General features: G+C 41.5%; 1 protein-coding gene across 2 annotated transcripts in view; it reads left to right on the forward strand.

The window, feature by feature from the left end:
- RAB22A (RAB22A, member RAS oncogene family) overlaps window positions 1–18,156 on the forward strand; it is a 92,438-nt gene that overhangs the window by 63,875 nt on the left and 10,407 nt on the right. For both annotated transcript variants that reach the window (XM_004482348.5, XM_023585707.3), the window contains exons 4-6: window positions 13,940–14,011; window positions 14,102–14,208; window positions 14,793–14,902. In XM_004482348.5, the coding sequence (XP_004482405.1) occupies window positions 13,940–14,011; window positions 14,102–14,208; window positions 14,793–14,902 (289 nt within the window). The remainder of the gene's footprint in view (window positions 1–13,939; window positions 14,012–14,101; window positions 14,209–14,792; window positions 14,903–18,156) is intronic.

Below are 18,156 nucleotides of genomic sequence, written 5' to 3' on the forward strand. Positions count from 1 at the left end.
GCTCCTTCCTCTAGCAAAGATATAAAATAATTAGTAGTGGAAAAGGAGAGTTAAGCACATTTCATTTATAGCCACCTTTTAAAAGCTAAAGAGAGAACCTTACAGCATATAAAGTTTGAGATTTAAGTGAAATGGATAAGCTAACACTTGTAATAGGTACTTCAGAAATACGAGAGGATAAAGTTGTCCAAGGTGGTAATCTACTTGAGAAAGAACCTGAACCTGAAGTGGTCTAGGGCCACAACAGCACAGCACAGAAGGGGATTTGGTGAAGCCCACCAAGAGGAAGGTACAGGAAGGCAGGGAGGGGACCAAGCACGTGCCTGCTGCCTCATTTTCCATCTGGTCACTGAGTCCCATTTCCCTGCCTAGGGATGTTTGACCGCCACACTATTATTCAGCTGCCGTTTAATTTTGTTTTCAAGCAGTACTAGCAAAACAGAACATCTTATATATGCACAGTGCTATCTTCAGCTCTTAAAAGTATACCAGAGTCCTTTTCTGGCATTCAAGATGTCGAAGCGAGGACGTGGTGGGTCCTCCGGTGCAAAATTCCGAATTTCCCTGGGTCTCCTGGTAGGAGCCGTGATCAACTGTGCTGACAGCACAGGCACCAAAAATCTGTATATTATCTCTGTAAAGGGGATCAAGGGACAGCTGAATAGACTTCCTGCAGCTGGTGTGGGTGACATGGTGATGGCCACAGTCAAGAAGGGCAGATCAGAACTCAGAAAGAAGGTCCATCCAGCGGTGGTCATTCGACAACGGAAATCGTATGGGAGAAAAGGTGGTGTGTTCCTTTATTTTGAAGATAATGCAGGGGTCATAGTAAACAATAAAGGAGAGATGAAAGGTTCTGCTATCACAGGACCAGTTGCAAAGGAGTGTGCAGACTTGTGGCCCAGGATTGCATCCATTGCTGGTAGCATTGCATGATTGTCCAGTATATTTGTGAAAAATAAAATAAAATTTTAAAAAATTAAAAAAAAAAAAAGTATACCAGAAGTAATCGGGAAAAATAGTCTGTCATCAGGGTCTTATCTAAGACAACAAAGATACTGTGTATGGTATAAAATCTGACAAGAATCATCACAGACAAATGGAGGAAAACAAAAGAAGCCATTACTGTTGTCCTAGACATACACATGTTACATTCGTCCAGATTTAGTGCCTTAGGTTTGCTCTGTTTGATTTCTTCAGTTTTTCTAATGCTTGATGTCATGCGCCAGGTCCATTTATTCATTGGAGATACCTCTACTCAGTTCTTTCCCCCCTCCTCCTTCTTGGTTGTGTTGTGCATCAAGAAGGGAGCACTCTGGCCAGCTAGACCTTTGCTAACCATCACTCTTCCATCCTTCAGAAGTGTTACCCTGCGTGACCTGCTCTGCCTTCTCTCCCTCCTGGTCTAGCTGCTGAATTCCAGCTTCTCTGGCTTCCATTCATTGTTTCACACTCCACAGTCCTTGCCCTTTACATGTACTGTTTCCTCTCTTATTGTTTGCTCTAGCTGGAACGCTCTATTCCCTCCACACATAGCATGACCAGCTAACTCCTTACCAGCCCTTTGATCTCAGGTTAAATGTCATACCCTCATCCTAAGAGGATCCTAAGAACAACTGTATGGCAACAGATTAGGTAACCTAGATGAAATACATAAATTCCTAGAAGCACACAACTACCTACATTGATCTAGAAGATCTTAAAGAGGCCAATAGCAAGTAAAGAGAAAATCCCAGGACCAGACAGCTTCACTGGTGAATTTTACCCATTCAAAGAAGAATTAACACCATTCTGGCTCAAACTCTTCCAAAACATTGGAACTTCTGGGCAGGCTGCACTTTTCTCACACTGAGTGACTCTCCTTACGGGGCGCACTCCTTGCACGTGGGGCTCCCCTACACAGGGGACATCCCTGCATGGCACGGCACTCCTTGCACACATCAGCACTACACGTGGGCCAGCTTATCACATGGGTCAGGAGGCCCTGGGTTTCAACCCTGGTCCTCTCATGTGGTAGGCAGATGCTCTATCTGTTGAGCCATATCCGCTTCCCTGCACTTCAACTTGACTCTCCCGTTGTCTCTCTTTTGATGCGTCATCATCTTGCTGCATGACTCACTTGCACGGGGCACTGGCTCACCACGCGGGCACTCACTCACCACATGGGCACTCACGTGGGCACTGGCTCACCACACAGACACACTTTCTCTTCTTTTTCACCAGGGAGGCCCCAGGAATTGAACCCAGGTCCTCCAAAATGGTAGGCAGAAGCTCTATCACTTGAGCCACATCCACTTCCCTTTCTCCGTTTATAGATGACATAGTCCTGTACACAGAAAATTCTGGGAAATCCACAAAGAAACTACTAGAGCTATAAAACAAATTCAATTAGAAGTGGCAGGGTACAAGGTCAACATGTAAAAAATCAGTGGTGATTCTATACACTAGTAATGAACAGTCTGAAGAGGATATCAAGGTAAAATTCCATTTACAATAGCAACTAAAAGAATCAAATACCTAGGAATAAATTTGACCTAGGATCTAAAGGACTTGAATACAGAAAACTACAAAACATTGCTAAAAGAAGTTCAAGAAGGTGTAAATAAATGGAAGGGTATCCCATATGCATGGAGTAGAAGACTTAAGTATTGTTAAGATGTCAGTTCTACCCAAAACAATATACAGATTCAATGCAGTTCCTATCAAAATTCCTGTAGACTTCTTTGCAGAAATGGAAAAACCAATCATCAAATTCATATGAAAGGGTAAGAGGCCCTGAATAGCCAAAACCATCTTGAAGACAGTGACAGCACTTAGAACAGCGTTGGAAGCACAAGGACAGACATACTGACCAAAGGAATTGAATTGAGAGTTCAGAAATAAGCCATCACACCTTTGGCCAACTGATCTTTGACAAAGGTGCTAAGTCCAGTCAGTGTGGAAAGAATAGTCTCTTCAACAAATGGTACTGGGAGAAGTGGGATAGCCATATGCAAAAGAATGAAGGTGGACCCCTTATCTTACACCATATACAAAACTAACTCAAAATGGATCAAAGACCTAAGTATAAGAACTAAAACTCTAAAATTCCTAGAAGAAAACATAGGTAAACATCTTCAGCACCTCATTTCAGGCACTGGTTTCTTAGATTTTACGCCAAAAGAAAAAAATGATAAATGAGACTTTATGAGAATTTAAAACTTTTGTTCATCAAAGAACTTTATCTAGAGAGTAAAGCGCCTGAAGTCTCATCTTTAAACCCCCTTCATTGGGAAAGCTTCCCAGTAAACTACTGCCTGCAAAAAAAAAAAAGAGAGAGAATAAAAAATGACATTCTACAGAATGGGAGAAAATACTTGGAAACCGTTTTTCCGATAATGGTTTAATATCCGGAATGTATAAAGAACTTCTGCAACTCAACAACTAAAAGGCAAACAACCCCATTAAAAAATGGGACAGAGTATTGAATAGATATTTCTCCAAAGAAGATAAAGAACCAATAAGCACAGGAAAAGATGCATCAGGTCACTGTCCATCAAAACCACAATGAGATATCATCTCAACTCACTAGATGTCTTATTATGAAAAACATGGAAAATAACAATTGTTGGAGATGATGTAGAGAAATAGGAATTCTTGTACATTGTTGGTTGGGATGGAAAATGATGTAGCTACTGTGGAAAATAGTGGCAGTTCCTCAGAAAGTTAAGTTTAGAATATGACCCAAAAATCACACTTCTGAGTATATACCCGAAAGAATTGAAAGCTGGGACTTGAGCAGACACTTGTGCACTGATGTTCATTAGCAGCATATGACCTGGCAATCCCACTACTAGGTATATACCACAAAGAATTGAAAGCAGAAACTTGAACAGGTATCTGCACACCAATGTACATAGAAGCATTATTCACAATTGTCAATAGATGAAAGCAACCTAAGTGTCCCTCAACCAATGAATAAACAAAATGTGGTATAAACACACAATGGAATATTATTCAGCTGTAAAAAGGAATGAAGTTCTGATGCATGCAACAACACGAATGAACCTTGAAAATATCATGTTGAGTGAAATAAGCCAGACACAAAAAGATAAATATGGCCTGATCTCACTTATATGAAATAAGCAGAAAATGCATGTTCATAAGGTCAGAAACTGAACTACAGGTTACCAGGGACTGAGTAGAGGAGGGGACTAGGGAATTAATGTTTAATTGGTAAGCAGTTTCTGTCTGGGTGATGGAAAAGTTTTGGTAATAGATTATCACAGCTTAGAGTATATAATTAACACCATTGAATTGTATATTTGAAAAGAGAGGAAAAAGGAAATTTTAAGTTATATATAACTTCATACACACACATATACACACAGAAACCCATAGAACTGTGCAGCACGAAAGAGTGAACCCTAATGTAAATAGTGGGCTAAAGTTAATAACATAGTTATAATAATAATATTGTTTCATGAATTATAACAAAGGTACCACATTAATGCGAAATACTCATAACAGGGAAAACTGTGTGAGGAAGGGTATAGGGAACTCTGTACTTTCTGCATGATATTTCTGTAAACCTACAACTGCTTTAACATGTATATATGTATGTACACATAATGTACTTAAAGGCATCTCCACAAAGAAAAAAAAGAAGACATTCTCAATGTTTTCTCTAAACCCTCTGCATTGAAGCAGGGCTCACAGTTCATTTTCCATCACTGCCCTCAGGACATTCATTGAAAATTATAATCATGTCTGTCTCCTTAGCTGCTTATTGATTGCCTCTTCCACCAGGCAATAAAATTTGAGAGCTGGGATCACATCTATCTTGTTCACTCCAGTATTCCCAGGGCCTAACAGATAGTTGATGTTTACATATTGGTTGGACACATCAGTGAATGACCTCTTTAGATTCTCTCTGTGTACTGGAACAGACTTTGTCTTCATTCATGGGATTGTCACCTGTTTGTGACAGTCTTGTCTGTTTTCCATTAGACTATAAGCTTCTTGGGGGCAGGGGCTCTCTTTTTCATGTCTGTGCTCTCTGCCTCTGGCACATAGTATTGATGCCAATGGATTTTTGTCAACTGGTTGCCAGCCCTTCTTTGGCACAGGTAAAAACAAATCCTCTGCCTGTTTTCATATGTGTTTATTGCATGCCTCAACTTAAAATTTCTGGTATTTGCACTTTTCTTTATTATTCAGTTCTCTGTAGTTATGAGAAACAAGTCACTATAAAATGAAAACCCTTTTTGATGAACTGTCCATTCAAACAGCCTCCTTGTTTGACCCAGCATCTGTTGCTGCATATAGTTTCAATAGATGGGTCATCTTTCTGATGGTCCAGTTACAGTCAGTTGCAAAGTGATTTCATTAAATTGATCAAAGTGATTTTGGAGAATTTCTCAGATGTCATGAGAAGCCATTGACAGTAGGATCTGGGCAAGTAAAGGAAGAGAAAAAGGTGGTTCAGGGTAATGATAGAAGAGCTCTGGAAGAGAATGATTTGTGTGTCAAAGAGTTAAGAGAGTCCTGGGTAAACTGTTGGAGTCCTCAAATATTTTTGTAAAAATAACTCTTTGTAATAGGACTATGAGTCAAACATGAAATTAAAGCTATCGTATCATTCTAGCATATAGTCTTAGAAAAATCACAGCCAAATTATATCAGTCAACTTTGATAAAGTGTTATTCAAATAAACACCTGGTTATGATTATAAACTGAAGTTTTTTCAAATACAGAGTAAAATGAAACTTGTTTTCATAATTTTAAATTTGTTTTCTCAAGAAGGGAGCCTTTGTCAGTCCTTTTTGTCCCTGTTATTTGCTATCCTAAGTGAATTCAACTTTTTTCCACTAAGTGAGTTCATTTTAAGTGACCTTTTTCCATCATCAGTTATCCTTTGCTAACAAGGACTCCTGTAGTCATATTGGACCAGATACAGCACCATCTGTAAAGAAGCACCATAAATACATCATAGATGTGGCAAATACATTTCAAATACTTTCCATATGTGTGCGATAATGTAAAAGAAAGCTTCTTAACCATAGTCTAATAGAGTAAAGATTTATATCCCCACATCTTAATATCATTACTCCTGATGACTGTTTCTACAGAGGCCAGAGCACCAGGAGGTCACAGACTCATTTGTTGTCACAGTAGTTGCATAAGAAATTGTTCTTATTTTTAAATCAAAAACAAGTGTAGTGGCTCCATAACACCTAAGGCTGAAGTTGGCCAACTCTGGCCCACAGGCCAGCCAGCTCCTTGTTTTTGTTGATGAATTAATATTGGAACACAACCACACTTATTTGTTTGCATCTTATCTGTGTCTGCTTTCCCTCTACAATAGCAGAGTTGATTAGTTGCAACAGAGATGATATGACCCACAAAGTCGAAATATCTGCTACCTGGACCTATACAGAAAACGTTTGCTGACCCCTGATCGAGAGCCAAACTGGGTAAAAAGATGTGCTGACCTCCTTTGAACCTCTTCATATGCTGGCACCTTCTTTCTTTACACTAAAATGTCAGGAAAAGAGTTCCAGTGCCAGTAACGGTGGAGTGGCTTGTAACTAACCAGCTCTCCCATAGATAAAAAGAAACTCTGGACAAAATATTAAAAAAAAAAAAAAAAAAACTATTTAAAGGCATAGCTGAGAAGCAAATGCAGTCAGGGACTCAGAAAGGACACTACATTGGGTGAGCTCTGTCTTTAGGCAGCTTTTCCCCAGTGGGTACTCCTGAGTTCATGTGGCCCAGGCAGCTAGTACACGAGCCAAAGCCTGCCTTTTTATTTGAGGACAGAGTTTGGGGCTGCTAGAACAGCTAGAAAAGAGGAGATAAATCCAAGAATGGAGGAAACAACAAGCAGGGAATTACCAAAATCTGTTTATAAATTCCCCTCAAGTACTTGGCTGCCCTCTAAATTGTGCATACACAGGAGAGATATCAAGGAATCAAGCAGAAAGCAACAGCTGGCAGGCTGACAAGACTGAACAGAGATTTCAGCTGCTGCTCACTATAGAAGAGAGAGTTTGGAGTTTGAATCTTGGTGTGTTTGAAGGGATTGGTAAATACTTTGGGCATGCCATTGAATTTCAAAAAGGCCATGCCTTAGGAATAGAGACTAACCTAGGACTAAAGACAGACCCAAACAACCTACCCCAGCAATATGTAAAACTACTTCGTGGTTATTAGCCAGTAGTTTACATTCTTTAGAGAAGTTAAACACAGAAACCAGAGTCTACAGCCCTGGAATCAAATATGTTATACATGTGGAGAAAGAGAATGTGACCCAGTGAATAGAAACCAACCCAAGGTGACCTAGATGTTGGAATTAGCAGATACAAAAAAAATTTAAAGCAAATATTTTGAATATGTTCAAACATTTAAAGGAAAATTAGCCTTAAGGTGGGAAATCTTGCAGAGTAATGGCAACTATTAAGAATGAAATAGAAACACTGAAACTGAAAACTATATTACCTAAGATGAAAAATTTACTGGATGGTTGCTAGGACAAATTAACCAATCAGAACAGACAGAAAAAAAGAATGGGAAAATATGAACAGAGTCATAGGGACCAGTTTAAAGAGTCTAACATGGAACTGGAGACACAAAAGAACTAAGAGAGATAGGGACAGAAAAAATATGTATATCAAGAAATAATAGCTGAAATTTCCCAGAATTTGACAAAACGTATCAACTTCACAAATCCAAGAAGCTCAGCAAACCTAAGCAAAGTAAATACTAAGAAAACTACTTCTAGGTACATCATGGTCAAACCCCTGAAAACCAAAGGTAAAGAGAAAATTGTGGAAGAATCAGAAATAAAAGGTCACACTGTATACAGGGACTGCCACCTCGCAGAAACAAGAGGCCAGAGAAAGTAGAGCAACATTTTCAGAATGCTCAAAGCCAAAAACTGTCAGCCTATTAATCCACCAAAATTACCATCAGATATGAAGTCCAAGTCATGACATTTTTTTTTTAGGTAAAAGCTGAGATAATTCAGTAGCAGTCCCACATTATAAGAAATGCAAAGAAAAGTTGTTCAGCCTAAAGGGAAATTATGCCAAAAGGGAACTCAGATTCATAAGAAGAAATAATAACCACTGGAAATGCTAAATTTTTTTTTTTTTAAAGAGAATTTTTTTTTTTAAAGATTTATTTATTTATTTAATTTCCCCCCCTCCCCTGGTTGTCTGTTCTTGGTGTCTATTTGCTGCGTCTTGTTTCTTTGATCCGCTTCTGTTGTCGTCAGCGGCACGGGAAGTGTGGGCGGCGCCATTCCTGGGCAGGCTGCTCTTTCTTTTCACGCTGGGCGGCTTTCCTCACGGGCGCACTCCTTGCGCGTGGGGCTCCCCCACGCGGGGGACACCCTTGCGTGGCACGGCACTCCTTGCGCGCATCAGCACTGCGCACGGGCCAGCTCCACACGGGTCAAGGAGGTCCGGGGTTTGAACCGCGGACCTCCCATATGGTAGACGGACGCCCTAACCACTGGGCCAAAGTCCGTTTCCCTAAATATTTTTTAAAACTATCTTTTTTTCTTAACTTTTAAAAGACAACTGACTATCCACTATAAAAGTTATGACATTGGCGTGTATCATTTAAAATCTATGTAGCTTTTAAGTATTTGACAACAGTAGTACAAAGGGTGTCAGGCATAGATGGAATTAGGTTCTTTTTTTTTTTTTTTTTTTTAAGACTTATTTATTTATTTTTATTTATTTAATTCCCCTCCCCTCCCCCGTTGTCTGTTCTCTGTGTCTTTTTGCTGCGTCTTGTTTCTTTGTCCGCTTCTGTTGTCGTTAGTGGCACGGGAAGTGTGGGCAGCACCATTTCTCGGCAGGCTGCTCCCTCCTTCACGCTGGGCGGCTCCCCTTATGGGTGCACTCCTTGCGCGTGGGGCTCCCCTATGCGGGGGACACCCCTGTGTGGCACGGCACTCCTTGCGCGCATCAGCACTGCGCATGGGCCAGCTCCACACGAGTCAAGGAGGCCCGGGCCTTGAACTGCGGGCCTCCCATGTGGTAGACGGACGCCCTAACCACTGGGCCAAAGTCCGTTTCCATGGAATTAGATTCTTTACAAGGCTCTTGTATTTACATGAAATACTACAATATAAACTCTAAGTAGACTGTAATAAATATGCATATTATAGGGAAGCAGACTTGGCCCAATGGATAGGATGTCCACCTACCACATGGGAGGTCCACAGTTCAAACCCCGGGCTTCCTTGACCCGTGTGGAGCTGGCCCATGTGCAGTGCTGATGCGCACAAGGGATGCCCTGCCACGCAGGGGTGTCCCCCGCGTAGGGGAGCCCCACGCACAAGGAGTGCGCCCCGTAAGGAGAGCCGCCCAGTGCAAAAGAAAGTGCAGCCTGCCCAAGAATGGCGCCGCACATACAGAGAGCTGACACAACAAGATGACGCACCAAAAAGAAACACAGATTCCCAGTGCCGCTGATAAGGATAGAAGCAGTCACAGAAGAACACACAACGAATGGACACAGAGAGCAGACAACTGGGGGGTAGGGGGGAGGGGAGAGAAAGAAATTAAATAATAATAATATGCATATTGTAGTTATAAGAGCAACCATTTGAAAAGTAATATAAGAAGGTATAGCTAAAAAGTAAATAAAAAAATTAAAATTGAATACTAAAAAATACTGAACACAGAGGAGGAATGGAAGAACAGAGGAATTTTTTTAAAAGTTGAAGCAAATATAAAATAAATGGCAAATGGGGAAGTAGCTGTGGCTCAATCACTTGGGCTCCTGTCTACCATATGGGAGGCCCAGCCTCCTTGTGAAGGTAAGCTGGCCCACAGCTGCAGAGAGGCCCACACTGGTAGAGAGCTGGCACAGCAAGATGATGAAACAAAGGGAGACAAGCAGACACAGAAGAGTGTGCGGCGAACGGACACAGAGAACAGATAGCAAGCAAGCTGCGGGGTGCAGGGGAGATAAGTAAATAATAAATAAATCTTTAAAAAATTAAAATAAAATAAAATAAATAAATGGCAAATGGTAAATAGACCCAGGCCCATATATGTCAGTAATTATGTTACATATAAATAAACAGAACATTCCACTGAAAAAGTAGATTATCAGATTGGGTTAAAAAGTAAAACCCACATGGTATTAATAATAGGGATGGTTTGTGTGAAAAACACACCAAATATGAGCTATGGACTTTTTTTAAAAAATAGATTTATTTATTTCTCTCCCCTTCCTCCCTGTTGTCTGCTCTCTGTGTCCATTTGCTGTGTGTTCTTCTGCGTTCACGTGCATTATCAGGTGGCACTAGGAAACTGCGTCTCTTTTTTCTTGCATCATCTTGCTCTGTCACCTCTCCATGTCTGTGGTGCCACTGCGGGGCAGGCTGTGCTTTTTTCATGTGGGGTGGCTCTCTTTGTAGGGCATACTCCTTGCGCATGGGGCACCCCTACATCAGGGTGCCCCTGCATGGCACTCCTTGTGTACAGCAGCACTGTGCATGGGCCAGCTTACCACACAGGTCAGGAGGCCCTGGGGATCAAACCGTGGACCTTCCATATGGTAGACAGATGCTCTATCAGTTGAGCCACATCCGCTTCCCTATGGACTTTTTTTTTTTTAAAGATTTATTTATTTCTCTCCCCTTCCCCCCCACCCTAGTTGTCTGTTCTCTGTGTCTATTTGCTGTGTGTTCTTCTTTGTCCGCTTCTGTTGTTGTCAGCAGCATAGGAATTTGTGGGTTTTTTTGTTGCGTCATCTTGCTGTGTCAGCTCTCCATGTATGCGGTGCCTTTCCTGGGCAGGCTGCACTTTCTTTCACGCTGGGCGGCTCTCCTTACGGGGCACACTCCCTGCGCGTGGGGCTTCCCTATGCGGGGGACACCCTTGCATGGCATGGCACTCCTTGCGCGCATCAGCACTGCGCGTGGGCCAGCTCCACACGGGTCAAGAAGGCCCTGGGTTTGAACCGTGGGCCTCCCATGTGGTAGACAGACACCCTATCCACTGGGCCAAGTCCACTTCCCTATGTGGACTTTTTATAGTAGTAATATTATGGCTATGTTCTTTCATCATTTGTAACAAGTGTGTCACAACATGTGAAGTGTTGGTGGTGGAACGCTATGTGGGAATCTTGTATGGTATGCGTGATTGTTTTAACTTACAGTTTCTCAACAACAACAAAAAGAATATCCAAAACCCAACTATATGCTGGTTATATAAAAGGGATTACCTCAAAATTTGAAAAGAAAGATTGTTTGAAAATAAAAGAATGGGCAGCAGACTTGGCCCAGTGGTTAGGGCATCCATCTACCACATGGGAGGTCCGTGGTTCAAACCCCAGGCCTCCTTGACCAATGTGGAGCTGGCCCATGCACAGTGCTGATACGCTCAAGGAGTGCCCTGCCACGCAGGGGTGTCCCCCCTGTAGGGGAGCCCCACGCACAAGGAGTGCACCCCGTAAGGAGAGCCACCCAGCATGAAAGAAAGTGCAGCCTGCCCAGGAATGGTGCTGCACACACGGAGAGCTGACACAACAGGGTGACACACCAAAAAGAGACACAGATTCCCGTGCTGCTGACAACAACAGAAGCCGACAAAGAAGATGCAGCAAATAGACACACAGAACAGACAACCGGGGGACAGGGGGAAGGGCGGGGAGGGGAGAGAAATAAATAAATAAAAATTTAAAAGAAAAAAAATGGAGAAAACATTTTATGCAATTTGTAAGCATAAGTAAAGTGTTGTGATTATGTTAATATTGATAAGAAGACTAAAGACAAGGATTGTTGTCAAAGAGGTAAAATGATAAAAGGGGGCATAAAGGAACTTTCTTTGTTGATGGAAATGTTTTATATCTTGGTGGGATCATTGTTACATGGTTGAATACATTTGTATCAAATTATACACTTAAGATCTTAGCATTTCTCTGTGTGAATTTTATCTTAGAAATTTGAATGTAAAAAAAAATCATTCAGAAGACATTGTGGGTAGAGTACATCAAAAACAAAAGCTTAAACTGTAACCTTTGTTCCATCTGTATACCCCTGGGTAATTCCCTTTTAACCTATAGAAGACAGTCCTATATTTTTAACCTTTTCTCCTGATAGTATGGTTTCCTTTTCTATACTTTTTCTTACTTACAATGTTTATTTTTGTTTTCTTTTGCTTTTCTCTCTAAAACCTAAAATATTTTATTGGAACTTGGTAGGCTCTCTTTGCAGAGCTGGGGAGTTTCCTCCCCAAGCACTAGTAAAATCTTTTATGTATGGAGATCTCACTAGGCGTTTAGTTTGACATCACCACATATTTTAACACTTCTCGTTCACTTATTCACCGAATATTGAGTCAGTACCTGCAGTGTACCAGGTACCGTGCTAGGCCCCAGTGGTAAATAACATGGTGTGCTAAACAGACACTGTCAGTACATACAGAGTTAAATTCATGTAAATGACAGGAGATCTGTACCCAGGATTGTGGGAATTGCCGCTTCAAGGAGATATCAAAACAGTCACGGGAAGCGGATGTGGCTCAAGTGATTGGGCTTCTGCCTACCATATGAGAGGACCCAGGTTCAATCTCTGGGGCCTCCTGGTGAAAAAAAAAGAAGAGAAAGCGTGCCTGCGTGGTGAGCCAGTGCCCACAAGGTGAGCCAAGTACCAGCGCAGTGAGTCGAGTATCCGCCCGGTGAGCCAGGTACCCATGTGAGTGCCCACGTGGCGAGCCAAGTACCCGTGTGAGTTCCTACGTGGTGAGTCAGTGCCCGCACAGCAAGCCGAGTGCCCGCACAGTGAGCCAGTGCTGGCACAAGTGAGTCATGCAGCAAGATGATGATGCAACAAAAGAGAGACGAAGGGGAGAATCAAGGTGAAGCTCAGCAGAAACCAGGAACTGAGGTGGCGCAGCTGACAGGGATTCTCCAGTGAATCCACAGGAGAAAAAATGAAAAGAAAGACAAAAAAAGAGAAATAAATACAGAAGATCACACAGCAAATTAACACAGACAGCAAAAACAGCAGGGTGGGGAAGGGGGAGGGGAAGGGGGGATTTTTTTTAAAAAAAGCAAGTCACAAACTCATCCACGTAGAGAATGTGGAAGTATATTCATTTCTGTAATATAATAAGCATTTAGATTACAGGGTTATCTGTACAACACCCCAATGTAGATACTTCTCTGGAGAACTATTTACAGCATTATTTTATCTAGTTTGGGAAACCAAACTTTAGAGGACTATGGAACAAATGAATTTGGGAATTATAACACTGAGTTCAATTAAATAACCTTTTTAGGTGAAACAGTTGCTTATAGCACCATATTGAATTCCTATAAAACTGCATTCTAAACTACCTTCTGAGAGACAATCAATGTTACATGAAAAGTTTTTGTCTTCGGTAATTACTCGTTCATTTGCTTTATTTTTTTATTTATTTATTTTTTTTAAAGATTTATTTATTTATTTAATTCCCCCCCCCCTCCCCTGGTTGTCTGTTCTTGGTGTCTATTTGCTGTGTCTTGTTTCTTTGTCCGCTTTCTGTTGTCATCAGCGGCACAGGAAGTGTGGGCGGCGCCATTCCTGGGCAGGCTGCTCTTTCTTTTCACGCTGGGCGGCTTTCCTCATGGGCGCACTCCTTGCGCGTGGGGCTCCCCTACGCGGGGGACACCCTTGCATGGCACGGCACTCCTTGCGCGCATCAGCACTGCGCATGGCCAGCTCCACATGGGTCAAGGAGGTCCGGGGTTTGAACCGCGGACCTCCCATATGGTAGACGGACGCCCTAACCACTGGGCCAAAGTCCGTTTCCCTCGTTCATTTGCTTTAGAGCATCATGTCATCTTCTTTGGATTAAGAGAAAGATTACCTTTTGTGCAGAGATATTGGGCTTAAAAATCTAGTGGAAAACATATTTAACCAATTTCCCCATGTTATTTCCCCTCTCTGCAGTTTCGTGCCTTAGCACCAATGTACTACCGTGGTTCAGCTGCAGCCATCATTGTTTATGATATCACAAAAGAAGTAAGACCATACAGAGTTTTCTTTAGATTATTTTGAAATTTCTATTTTGGTTACTTATATTTCCAGTTGCTTTCTTCTTTTATATTACAGGAGACATTTTCAACATTAAAGAACTGGGTAAAAGAGCTTCGACAGCATGGCCCACCTAATATTGTAGTTGCCATCGCAGGAAATAAGTGTGATCTTATCGACGTAAGGTAAGTTATTAGAGCAAGAGATTACAACGCTGATCATCGCTGATCATGTGTTTCTTTTTTTTACTGGGGAATATCCAATATAAGAATCTTGCTTTTATTTTATCTCTGACATTGAAAAATTCCTTTTTGTTGTGTGGTTGGAATCTTGAAGTTTCAAACTAAATTGGAGATGTTAAGCATCTGGAGCTGATCACATCATGTCTGTAAATAGGGGTTCACATGGTAGGGGGCATTATGTGAGGCATTGTGGCCCCCAGATTCCCATATGGGAGAATGTGAATGGGGAAAGCACATTTATGGACCATTTCTCTGAACCACCCCTAAAACAAGGACTTTACTTTTGGAGGGAAAGAAAACCTACCATTTTCTGATCATCTTGATAGATGAACTGCTGGTCGTTCCAAGTGTTGTGTTGCTTTGTTTAACCATCAAACATGGGGGGGTGGGGGACCCTTGCGTTGGGACACATTCACCAGCCATTTGTAATATCTTTTTGCCATTATAAATCTGGTTAATGGCTGGGTGAGGGGCTTAACTTTAAGATCTTGACAGGTAGAATCTGATTTGAAATTGTTGCCTTCCAGAGAAGTCATGGAGAGAGATGCCAAGGACTACGCCGACTCCATTCATGCGATTTTTGTAGAGACCAGCGCGAAAAATGCTATAAACATAAATGAACTCTTTATAGAAATTAGTGAGTATCTCTGTGCCTAATGGCTTTCCTCTGTGCAGAGCAACTTAAAACAGAATTATCTTGCTGGTTAGAATTGTCACCTTACTTAGTCTACTCTCTGGTATTTTCTCAGTGGAATGAGTGTTGAGAACGTAAGATTAGCAGCCAGCTTTAGAATCATATTGTAATTGCTGGAGAGCTGCTACCTGACAACCATTGCTGTTCTATAAAGAGTGTTGCTGCTGAATAAGTAATGCACAGGGCACAGAGGTCACAGAAGCTGTCATCTCTCCCTCTTCCTCTCTTTAAGTGTGTTTCAATTAGTTGTCCTAGGTCTTTGGAAATGAACAAAATAAATAAAGGGAAATGAAATGCAGGTGTAATTCTACTGTAAGAAAACTCTCAAAAATTGATGCTAGTCAACTGCAAAGGTAAGACCTTTCTTTCCAGCTCTCCCCCTTCCCGTTCCTGAAGTGTTAATATGATGGCACAAAATGGGAGAAAGGCTGCTGCATACCTTTGGGATCCTCTCCAGATTATATCTATGTTTATTCATTTCATTGAAATTCATCAAAATATTTATTGAGAACTGTTCCAGGCTCAGGGGAGACAGCCGTGAGCAAGATAGACGCAGCCCCTGTGCTACTGGAGCACACGTTCTACTGAGGGAGACAGACAGTAAACACAAAAATAAATAAGATCATTTCAGATAATAACAAGTGATGTGAAGAAAATAATGTACAATGAACTGAAAGAGTTTCTGCAAGGTGGTCAGGGAAGGCCTCTCTAAGGAGGTAGTATCAGCCAAAACCTAACAGAGCCAACCATGCAGAGATTGGGGGTGGGTGTGAGCTCAGCATTTGAGACTTGCAAATGTAGGAAGGGAGGAAAGCATCAGTGCAAGATAGGCTTAATCATTATAACCCACCATTTGGTTGAGATCAGAGATTATTGAAACTGAAAAGGCTCTTGGCCATCGTGTAGGCAAAGGGACATGGACTCTGATGCCCACCAGGGCCAGACAGGGACTGCCTACGAGTGGAGCTGGCCTGAGACAAGCACTGGGTTGGGGGTGTTTCAGCAAACTCTGGGAACCCTGATAGCTAGCAGGTGGTATGCAGTTCCAGCCGTTTGGAACTCCACTGGAATGTGGACCCCTGGTTGCCTGACTCCTGAAGTTTTTTTGTTGTTGTTTGTATATTTTTAGTCTGTTCAGAGAAACCAGAATTCTGGATTTTGGAGTAATATGTCCCCATTGTTTAAATGTGGCCACTAACTCGCATATTTTGAGAGTACCGTGCAGGCCTAACAAACTTGTCTGCTGGGCATTTGCAACCTCTTCTCCAGCTCCTCCTTTCAACACTAAAAAGTCAGGATATTTATTGTCCTCCTACTTTGTAAAATAAGAATAGCACAGGTACATTCTTGAAAGGCAGCATTAAAGGCCGATCAGGAATTTTGCACTGTTCAAGCTAAGGTGTCTTTTTTTTTTTTTTTTTAAGATTTTCTATTTATTTCTCTCCCCTCCCCCTCCCCCCCCTCCCCATTGTCTGCTCTCTCTGTCCATTCGCTGTGTGTTCTGTGTCCGCTTCTATTCTTGTCAGTAGCACCGGGAATCTGTGTCTCTTTTAGTTGCATCATCTTGCTGCATCAGCTCTCTGTGTGCGGCGCCACTCCTGGACAGGCTGCGCTTTTCTTTTTGCGCAGGTTGGCTCTCCTTACAGGGCGCACTCCTTGAGCATGGGGCTCCCCTACGTGGGGAACACCCCTGCATGGCACAGCACTCCTTGCACACATCAGCAGTGCGCATGGGCCAGCTCACTGTATGGGTCAAGAGGTCCTGGGTTCAAACCCTGGACCTCCCATGTGCTAGATGGACACTCTATCAGTTGAGCCAAATCTACTTCCCTTAAGGTATCTTAAGTGTGTGGTGTCATGAATATGTGAAAATTACTAGTATTGGAGGAAAAAAAGAGTGTTCTTTACTCTAGCATTACTATAGTGGTATTAAAAACAGGAACGTAGTAGTGAACTCTACCAAAAATGAAAATTCTTATATAAAAACACATGCACATACTCATTTTAACTGGGAAAAATAAAATGTATTTATTAGCAAAGATTAGAAAAATTTAGAGGTGTAAATCAAGTTAATTGTTCACTGGTTGTTATAAAGTTGCATTAATACCGTGTCTGGCATGTCAACTTTTTGTTGAAATATAATACACATACAGAAAAGTGTATATATCCAAAGCATAAAGCCCAATAAATTTTCACAAACTGAAGATACCCCTATAAAAAGAACTCGATCAGAAAACGGTGTTATCCCAGAAGCCCCCCTTATGCCTACTACCAGTTATTACCTCCCAGAGGTAACCTCCATCCTGACTGCCAACTCTTCAACTTCATTTTGTCTGTTTTGGTACTTTATATTTTTAAGAACATATTGTATTTACCCTTTTGTGTCTGACTTCTTTTGATCTACCTTAGATTTGTGAGATTCATCTATATCACTGCATATAATATTCATTCTTATTGCTGTAGGGGTGGGGGCAGGAGAAAGAAGAGAGAGAGAAAAAGGTGGAGGGGTTGGGGAGAATATCCCTCAATGGATTTATCCATTCTGCTGTTGGTACACATTTGGATAGTTGCTTCCAATCTGGAACTGTTCCAAATATAGTGCTTATATAGTGCTTTGAACATGCTTGTTCACCTCCAGTGAACGCATGTCCACGGTTTTGTTAGGTGTATTTACATCCAGGCATAGAATTGCCAAGACATTGGATATGCATGTGTTCAGTTTGAGTTTATGACCAAGCAGTTTTCAAGAGTATGACAAATCCTGGTGCGTTCCACCTCTGGTGGGTAGGTGGTGATCATTTCTGTGATAGATAATGAGGTTGCACATTTTTCCATGTATTCGTACACCTTTATATACTATCTGGGTATCCTCTTTTGTGAGGTGCCTAAGTCTTTTGCCCGTTTTCCTATTCGACTAGCTGCCTTTTTCTTATTGAAATTCCTTATTTATCTTGGATATGAATCCCCTGTTGATGACGTGTGTTAGACATACCTTTTACTCTCTAGCTTGACTTTCATTTTTCAGTCAACTTTTTGATGGACTGAAGTTTTTCTTTTTTTTTGTTTTGTTTTGTTTTAAAGAAGCTTTAGATTACATAAATTTTACATATAAAAATATAGGGGATTTCCCATATGCCCCACTCTCTCACATCAACAACATCCTTCATCAGTGTGGTATATTTGTTACAATTGATGAA

This window comes from Dasypus novemcinctus, chromosome 24 (genome assembly GCF_030445035.2).
Source record: "Dasypus novemcinctus isolate mDasNov1 chromosome 24, mDasNov1.1.hap2, whole genome shotgun sequence".
Taxonomy (NCBI): domain Eukaryota; kingdom Metazoa; phylum Chordata; class Mammalia; order Cingulata; family Dasypodidae; genus Dasypus; species Dasypus novemcinctus.